This window comes from Centroberyx gerrardi, chromosome 23 (genome assembly GCF_048128805.1).
Source record: "Centroberyx gerrardi isolate f3 chromosome 23, fCenGer3.hap1.cur.20231027, whole genome shotgun sequence".
Taxonomy (NCBI): Eukaryota; Metazoa; Chordata; class Actinopteri; order Beryciformes; family Berycidae; genus Centroberyx; species Centroberyx gerrardi.
The window spans coordinates 520,086-529,958 of NC_136019.1; the positions used below are offsets into that span (position 1 = coordinate 520,086).

General features: G+C 42.6%; 1 protein-coding gene across 1 annotated transcript; it reads right to left on the reverse strand.

Annotated features, from left to right (window-relative positions):
- Positions 1-4,812: 4,812 nt before the first annotated feature.
- Positions 4,813-8,590, reverse strand: LOC144537885 (uncharacterized). Its single transcript, XM_078281776.1, has 5 exons — positions 8,545-8,590; positions 8,207-8,338; positions 6,491-6,597; positions 5,507-6,009; positions 4,813-5,170 (listed from the first exon to the last, which is right to left on the reverse strand). Exons 1-5 carry the CDS (start codon positions 8,588-8,590, stop codon positions 4,894-4,896), a joined length of 1,065 nt encoding a protein of 354 aa, XP_078137902.1. The 3' UTR covers positions 4,813-4,893.
- Positions 8,591-9,873: the final 1,283 nt, after the last annotated feature.

Below are 9,873 nucleotides of genomic sequence, written 5' to 3' on the forward strand. Positions count from 1 at the left end.
AACACCCTGCCTTCCTTCAAACAGGCCCTCAAAACCCACCTTTTTAAGCTTGCTTTCACCTGCTAACCTCCTCTCCCTTCCCTCCATCTCTCAATTCCTCTAGTTTTTAACTACCTACTTTTATTCTTGTCTTTTATTTCTTTTATTATTATAATATATACATTTTCTATTAAATGATTTTACCCTGTATGTGAAGCGTCTTTGAGTACCTAGAAAAGCGCTATACAAGTCTAATGTATTATTATTATTATTATTATTATTATACTAAAACGTACTGTATTATACTGTGTTCCTACAAGATGACAAACTAGTTTCAGGTTTCATTAGAGCTGTGATCTCGGCGGCGGGTGGAGGTGAGCAGGCGGGCAGCGGAGTTCTGGACGTATTGGAGTTTGTTAAGGGTTTTGTTTGGTAAGCCGTAGAGGATGCTATTGCAGTAGTCGAGTCTGGAAGTTATGAGGGCATGGATGAGGGTTTCGGCGGCGGCAAAGGACAGGGAGGGCCGGAGGCGGGCAATGTTCCTGAGGTGGAAGAAGGCAGTTTTTGTGACCTGGTTGATATGGGGTAGAAATGAGAGGGTGGGGTCAAGGATGATTCCAAGGTTGCGGACCTGGGTGGAGGGGGTGACGATGGAGCCATCGATGTTGAGTGAGAAGGTCTGAGCGGAGCGTGTGAGGGAGTTTGGGCCAATGATGATTTCAGATTTATTGCAGTTGAGTTTGAGGAAGTTCTGTTGCATCCATGATTTTGTGTCTGCAAGGCAGGTGGAGAGGGTGGAGTGGGTGGTTGAGGTAATGGTTTTGGAGGAGAGGTAGAGTTGAGTGTCATCGGCGTAGCAGTGGAAACGGAGGCCATGACGGCGGAGGATCTGTCCAAGAGGAAGGATGTACAGGATGAAGAGGAGGGGACCAAGCACTGAACCCTGGGGGACACCATGGGTGACTGGGGCAGTGGAGGATTTGCAATTGTTTATGGAGATGTATTGATGTCTGTCAGAGAGATATGAGGTAAGCCAGGAGAGGGCGGTGCCAGTTATGCCGAGGGAGTGTTGAAGGCGTGAGAGGAGGATGGAGTGGTTGATGGTATCAAAGGCGGCGCTGAGGTCAAGGAGGATGAGGATGGTGAGGAAGCCAGAGTCAGCAGAGAGAAGTATGTCATTGGTGATTTTCAGTAGGGCAGTTTCAGTGCTGTGTTTGGAGCGGAAGCCGGATTGGAAAGGTTCGTAGAGGTTATTGGAGTCTAGGTGGGATTTGATTTGAGCAGCGACAACTCGCTCAAGGATTTTGGACAGAAAGGGGAGGTTGGAGATGGGCCGGTAGTTGTTCGGGATGTCAGGGTCAAGACCAGGTTTTTTCAGTATGGGAGTGACAGCAGCGAGCTTGGGGGGGGGGGGGGGGGGGGGGTGGACAAGGACAAGGCCAGTGGACAAAGAGGAGTTAATTATATTGGTGATGAGTGGGGAGAGTGAGGGGAGGCAGGCCTTGACTAGAAAGGAGGGGATAGGGTCGAGGGCACAGGTTGAGGACTTCATGCTAGTGACTATGGAGGATAGGTCGGTTTCAGTGATTTCACTGAAGGATGTAAGTGAGTGACTTGGAAGTAGTGGGGGGTTGGGTTGAAGGCCAGAGAGGGTGGTGAAGGAGGAGGCAGCCAGCTGGTTGTGAATTGTGTCAATTTTAGTTTGGAAGAATGATAGAAATGAGTTGCATTTGCTGGTGGTGAAGGAGTTAGAGATGGTGTCCATGGGTTTGAGGAGTTTGTTGATGGTGGAGAAAAGCAGTTTGGGGTTGTTGCAGCCAGATTGGATGATGGTATGTATGTATAGTATGCGTCTATCAGCAAATATCGCCACCTACTGGATCATTTTATTAAATACTCTAAACAAATATTCATTACTTCCCATACTATGACATATCTATTACACTTTAACTGCTATGAGATATACTGCACCATAAAATACACGTTTTTTTTTAACTATTGATTTGTTCCAAAGTACTTGGATATTTGGGGCAGTTGACAATTTAAACCCAACACACACACACACACACACACCACCCACCCACCCACACACACTCAATACAATATTTGTCCTCCAATCTCAAACTCCTTTCTGCGCCTTTGTTCCTGCCTGAAGCAGTCCGAGGAAGACCGAGCGGGGAAACTTCTTTTCTCTCTTTGTTCTTCTCTCGCCAACAGTAGGCCGCCATGTTGCTTTACAAGCGTGATACTGCACCCACCGAGTATGGTATAGCTGCAGCCGGGAGTACCTCCAAATAGGTGGGTGCTAACTCCAAGTGGGAGGTGCTTAGCTCCAAGTGGGAGGGCTGACGATGACAGGAACAGCTCTGCCATTTGGAGCGCTGCTCGACTTTAGCGTGCTTCATTAGCTACGATGGAAGTGAATATGGCTTATCCCAAAGATTTGCTTGAGTTTAACAGTTTTCAGATGTATCTAACACCAAATGTAACATCGACGACGATCATAGAGTTTATGTTAAATCGGGACAGTCCGGATTTGACAACGCCCTTTTAATAATTAGATTTTGGGTTGAGTTTTGATTGCTTTGAAATATTTTAAACTGATGCCATTGTGAATCCTTTTTTGTCTATCAGAAGCGCGATTTGTGACATTAGGTAGATGGGTGATGATGGGTGAACCTTTTCTATCCTTAGGTTCCTCTTGTGGGATCATCATTACCAACACATGCTTTGCAGCCAAGCCACATAACTTTATTTTTAGTTAGTTTTAGTTTCTAGTCATCACTGTATATGCAATAATGGCAGTGAACTACAAGCCTCTTGTGTAATATTTCTTAATTATAAACTGCTATGCATTGATTATGTCCTGCCAGGCCTATATATTGTGAACCATAATCCAGAGTGGGTTATACTTATTCCCACATCACCGTACAATTTTGTGACAACTTGAAACCTAGTTTCTCACTATTGGTCATGCTTGTAGCCTACTGTATAGAAATCATATGAAAGCATGCACTGCAGATTAAAACAACAAATAAAATGACACTGAAATTCCTTCTTCGACATTGTCATTGTCACAGTTGCTGTTGTGATGTTCAAGTTTACATTTTGATTAATTGTAATATCCTGCTGTCCTTGGTGGTTTGAAATATTAATAAAGTTATTCAAAAGGCTTTCAAGAGGTTTTTAAACAACTTTAGAGAGGTAAAGATTTCTTGAATGAAGCAGGTGAGACCTGGTATGTCGTATGTCACCCTGGGGTGACATACTACACTACATCACACTATAAGTCCACAACATTTTGTTAAACTGTGGGAGTTTTTAAAATCTAAAGTACTTTACAGAACCAGGAGAGGAGAGATCTTGAGTATGGGAATAGAACCCACAACCTGCCAGTGGTAGTGCCTTGCTCTGCCCACTGAGCTTTGTACGTGTGTGTGTGTCCAATGCAGCTCTTGTACATTTGTAACTGTCATGGCTACGCCTGCATGGGACATGTCTCAGTGTGTATATACAGAATATAGTCTGTGTTTCTCTGCAGTATGTGTCAGATCGTCTGAGTTGTCTTAGAGTTCTCGCTTGTCCCTAACCCCGACAAATGAAACCTAACATCTTGAGAAATAATAAATTTCACAATTAACAAAAAATCTTGTATGAAAATGTGAAAAAGTAGAAGATACAAACATTTTGATTAATGTTCACACTTTAACAATATGTATTTATCTTGTTTGTTTTTTTGTTTTGTCTTTTATAACTTGAGGATATGATATGTTAGGATATCAATCAGGATCCCTGATTGTTTGGAGTAGGCTCGACCCTCATTACTCCACTGACTAACTCTTTATTTTTTCCCTCCACGTTGTCACATGATTGTTATATCTCATCATGTTCTGCTTCCCTTGCCTTGTTTTGTCTGTTTTGCTTTTGTGGGGGATTTGAGATATGGGGAAATGAGATTTATGTATGTATACTCCTCCTGTTGTTCTCAAAAAGATAATAAAACAAAAAACAAAAATAAAATGTATTAAAGTCACACTGAAATGACAAATTACTTTTCACCTTTTTAGCTCATTCTAACTACCTCTACTTACTTAATACACATATTTTACAATGATTTGAAAAATAATTGTTTTATCTATTTGTATTTCAAACTCATTACTTTTACTTCCTGGAAAATAGAAAATCTTTGGCGATGATGTCATTGTTTACCAGGAGGCAACATAAAAAAATCCAACCAATAAAACATCACAGATTTTTGAACAATCCTACCCCTCCCATCCAATAAAACTGCTTGTCTCCCCAACTGATCTCTCATTGGTTTACACTTTTGAATGATCCCTCCATGCGTTAAGTCCCGCCCCAACATCCTGTTTCAACAGGAAATACATCACATTAAGGAAGGAAGATATCAAAATGACATTTCACTGCGACTCCTCAATTAACTAAAAAGACAAACATAGTGGAAAAAAATGTGTTTGAACATGAACACATTTTCAACTGTGTCAACGTTCTCCAACAGTGTTAAAGATTGACTTTAAAGGTTAGCAAACTGTTAGATAAAAATCAGTCAACATTCTTCTGAAATCTCATTAAAATAGTTTGGACCACAAAGAATGAACATTTGGTTGAACAAATATGTGTGTGTGTGTGTGTGTGTGTGTGTGTGTGTGTGTGTGTGTGTGTGACAGATTAAACCCAGCTGTAATTTTAAGTCCAGAGACTCGTTCCTCGTACATGGATAACAGAGTTAGCAGGATAAACCGGCCAGCATCACGTTGGCCCGGATGAATAAAACAACGTACGATGAACGAAGACCAGGTTTGGTGTTGTGACCTGAACACTTGAGCTTCCTGCGTTGGTTGGACAGAGAGAAGCTTGTTCCTCCTGCAGACAGTGGAGGCGCTCTGCAGCAGTTCAGATGCAGCGATGTCTCTTCAGCTGATGTGACCAGGTGAAGTTTTTCTTACACCGGTCACACCAGTATGGTTTCTCTCCAGTGTGTGTACGCTGGTGGTCCCTGTATGAACCTGAACGACTGAAACTTTTCCCACACTGGTCACAACAGTATGGTTTCTCTCCAGTGTGGATACGCTGGTGTACCCTGTATGACTCCAAACGACTGAAACTTTTCCCGCACTGGTCACAACAGTATGGTTTCTCTCCAGTGTGGATACGCTGGTGTACCCTGTATGTACTAGACAATCTGAAACTCATCCCACATTGGTCACAGTGGTATGGTTTCTCTTGAGTGTGGATACGCTGGTGTATCCTGTATATACTCGACAATCTGAAACTCATCCCACATTGGTCACAGTGGTATGGTTTCTTTTCAGTGTGGATACACTGGTGTTTCCTGTATTCACATGAAAGACTGAAACTCCTCCCACATTGGTCACAGTGGTATGGGTTTTCTCCAGTGTGGATACGCTGGTGTTTCCTGTATTCACATGAAAGACTGAAACTCCTCCCACATTGGTCACAGTGGTATGGTTTCTCTCCAGTGTGGACACGCTGGTGTTCCCTGTATGAATATGAACGACTGAAACTTTTCCCACACTGGTCACAACAGTATGGTTTCTCTCCAGTGTGGACACGCTGGTGTACCCTGTATGAATCTGAACGACTGAAACTTTTCCCACACTGGTCACAACAGTATGGTTTCTCTCCAGTGTGGATACGCTGGTGGTTCCTGTAAGTACATGAAAGACTGAAACTCCTCCCACATTGGTCACAGTGGTATGGTTTCTCTCCAGTGTGGACACGCTGGTGTGCCCTGTATGAATCTAAACGAATGAAACTTTTCCCACACTGGTCACAACAGTATGGTTTCTCTCCAGTGTGGATACGCTGGTGTACCCTGTATGCATCTGAACGACGGAAACTTTTCCCACACTGGTCACAACAGTATGGTTTCTCTCCAGTGTGGATACGCTGGTGTTCCCTGTATTTACTAGGCCGTCTGAAACTCCTCCCACATTGGTCACAGTGGTATAGTTTCTCTCCAGTGTGTCTGGGTCTGTTTGTGTCTCTCTGTTTCCATAGAGACAGGGGAGAGACAGAGAGAGAGAGACGTACAGAGTGTAAGACAGGGTGGGGTGGTGGAACGAGGATCAAATTTAACTACCACCTCTGACATAATACTATCAGCTATGAACCCATATCTTATGTGACACACAGCAAATCATATATCCTGTGGAATGTACTGTGTAGTATCATCTGTACTGTCATGACATCCCACATCATATAATAGGCATATGGCATCATATGAACACGTGAACATGTTAGAGCAATATTATTTCTTCCATACCTGGATAACAACAGCAGCTGATGTACTGGGCTGAGGAGAGAGAGAGAGGGAGAGAAAAAAGTGAAAGAGAGAATCATGTACGATGATATGGATTGTAATATCTCTTAATTATAAACAGACAAGCTAATAGGCAAATTCTACCGAAAGAACAACATTAACTTACAAATAAACAAGCTCTCACCTCTTCTGAAGAATTCATTTTGCCTCCTTAGTGGCGAACACCAAATTCAACACAGCTGTCCTGAATTGAGACGAAATGGCCGACAACGTTCCTCTCCTCCGCCAGATGCTTCTCTTCCCGCCAATCAGCTCTGACATCAGAGACAGTCGGTAAGACAGGGAACACCCACAAAAACAGCAATAACAATAGTAATATCGCAGCAGTGATTGTAGCATCCAAGTAGTTCTATAAAGACTTAAACATTTCATTGATGTGAATGGCAAAACAATAAAAGTTCTGCTGTCCAACAGACAGAGTCTCATATAAAATGCTGTGCAGAATTGAACAGCGTCTCTATCAACACTTTGAGAGTCATTCCTGCTGACTTGTGCAGAGGAAGAAGCGCTCCCACTTCACCACAACATGACAATCTGAGATTGGAACCAGCAACCTCTCAATAATAATAACAATAACTCTCAGCAAGGATCACAGTCACATGATGTCCAGACAGAGACGCTGGCAGTTAGAGTATATATGCTTCCATCTTTGTTCCACCATTGCTGTGATATACACCAAATATTATGACTGGACCAACCATGGTAGAATTATGACTTGTTTTCCTACTGATCTTGACAATACAGCCAGTTTTCATTCCCACCCAGTCAGAGGCGAGTCTGAATTTGTGACAACTGCCAATTTTAAACCACTAGGTGTCAGCAAACAGCCACTCACCAGCCAGCAGGATAATAGAATATCTTCAGTTATTTAATGGGACAGACACTGGTGTGTTTCCAGTACCGTACTGTATCTGTAACTATCTATAGATATACAGTATACTATTGATTAATGCTTACCACCACTCCTTTGTGAAACGATGCTCCATTAAAACGTCTCTGCATCAGTTTGATCGATAGACGTGTTTTGTTCTGATTTGATCTGGGAAACAAATAAAGAGACAAATAAATAATAATAATAATAAGTAAATAATGTTAGATACAGGGAGTTTGCCATAGCTTAGTGTTTCAGTGGATTGACCCCCTGCACACAGTGAGTAATAACCGGGTGAGGTTTAAGCTGCAGGGAGGCTGGACTCTCCAAACCGTAAATATAAAGACATGCTGGCCTGATAATTATGGAAATCAACTAGAAGTGACCGGTCTCTTCATGTTGGAGCGTAAAGACATTTCTGGTGTGCAGACCTCCGAGCAGCAGCAGTGCAGCAGACAGAGAGCAGAGCTGCACTACCAGCCTGCAGCAACAAGCAGCAGGACGGGACCAACTCACTGACTGTTTGTCCAAACTAGAAAAGACACTTCTGATCACTTCTGATACTTCGTCTTGACCTGTTCAATTAAACATCTGGATAATATCTACAGCCTTCCATTCTGCAGCCTGATCCATTTTTTCGTCACTTGATGCGTTAAAACGTTTTAACTGTTACTTTAAAAGATTTAAATGTAGCTTTGCTTCAATGGAGCATCGTGTTATAAAGTAGCGCTCGGCTAACTTAGTTTATTACTATAAATAACAACCAGTAAACCGATGAAAAAACGAAGTTACGAGCTCTAGTTCATCAGAAAGCTAATGTTTAGCTAGCGAGTTCTCCGGTTAGCATGAGAGCTAACGGCAGTGAAAGATAATACTTCTGATTTAAATCAAGTTTCACATAACAGGACGTTTCGGCAGCTAAAATGTGTGTAGCAGCCAGCTGCAGAAAGCTCGTGCGTCCCGTTGATGTGTTCATATTGTTGAGCTCCTACCTGAAGCAGTCCGAGGGCCGTGAGCCTGAGCTGCTTCTTCATCAGAGGAAGACAAAGGCTTTTCCCCGGTCGCCGAGGCCTCTATCTGACCTGGAGTCTTCCGGTCGGAGTTACCGGACGCTCTCCGCGGCGCTACAACGAGCACAACCGTGCACATCTACCGTAGGACTAACACGGTAGTAGCCTAGCATAACACATCCGAGCTAAGACCCGGACTCAGGAACTACTGGACTCAGATAAACCAGGAAGACCGAGCGGGAAACTTCTTTTATCTCCTTGTTCTTCTCTCGTCAACAGTCTGCCGCCACGCTGCTTTACAAGCGTGATCCTACACCCACCCATGACGCATTGCGCGAACGGGTTGAAGATGGGACGGGGCGTCATTATATCGGTGACGTCACTGAGTCCAGCCAGGCTGGTTTTTGCCTGTAGACCAGAGGCTCTCAAATGTTTTTCAGCCAAGGACCCCTTACAAGATAGAGGATATACCGCGGACCCCCTCATTATGATGTGTGATTTTGGGCTATAGAAATAAAAATTGACTTGACTGGACATGTATGTCCCTTGGAATAATCTGACGTAGCCTATTTTTTACACTTCTATAGTCTTAGTTATGTGAAAGAACACCACAAGAGAAATTTATTAGAAAGATATTAGATATGTATTAAAAATATTTGCACCATCTCAACACAGAATACCCATAAAACAATCAATCAATTAGCTGCAAGTAACACTGTACCTAAACAAAATATCAAAGGGAAATCGAGAGAAAAGTGCTAATTTGAAGTGCATTTCAGAACATACACACACACACACACACACACACACACACACACACACACACTTATAAAGCTCAGTGGGTAGAGCAAGGCACTACCACTGGCAGGTTGTGGGTTCTATTCCCATATTAAAGATCTCTCCTCTCCTTCTGTAAGGTACTTTAGATAAAAATCCCACAGTTTAACAAAATGTTGTGGACTAACAGTGTGATGTAGTGTAGTATGTTGTATGTAGTATGTCATAAAGAATCCTGTTTCGGCTACCAGTGTTACATTTGGGTCCAGACTCTGAGTTTCCCAGTCACAGTAACTGTCGCTACAAGAACAAAGACCCATTGAGCAACAATTACATATATCGACATAACCTGTTTATTAACAGTTTTGTGAATATGGATATTAAAGCTTAAGATTTCCCAAAATTTTGGGATGTTCAACTACAGCCGGAACCCTTATTAATCATCTTAGGCATGTCTGAAACTCTGGGACGATTAACCGTAAAACAACATTTCCTTTCCTATTGTCTTATGATGGCTTAGAGACTCCAGAGGGGTTTTCCAGAAAGACGGTTTAAGAAATCCTAAACTAAATTCTGAATTCTGACTTGAGAGCGAGACACGGCATAGCGGGAATTTTCGTTTCCAGAAGAACTGATTCCAATTTCAGTGATCGGGCTTGATCAACTCCGGATAGGTTGAGACTGAACTATGCGCGTTCACGGTGAATTTATAAAGCCATCCTCAATCGAGGACTGAAAATAGGATTAATCATGGATTCAGAGGCGACAAGCAGATCAGATCGTCATATTTCACTCCAGCTGAACAAGAAATATTAATGACAGCTTATAGTGAATGTTTGTGAACTTTTTTATATTTCATTTAGGTATAGGCC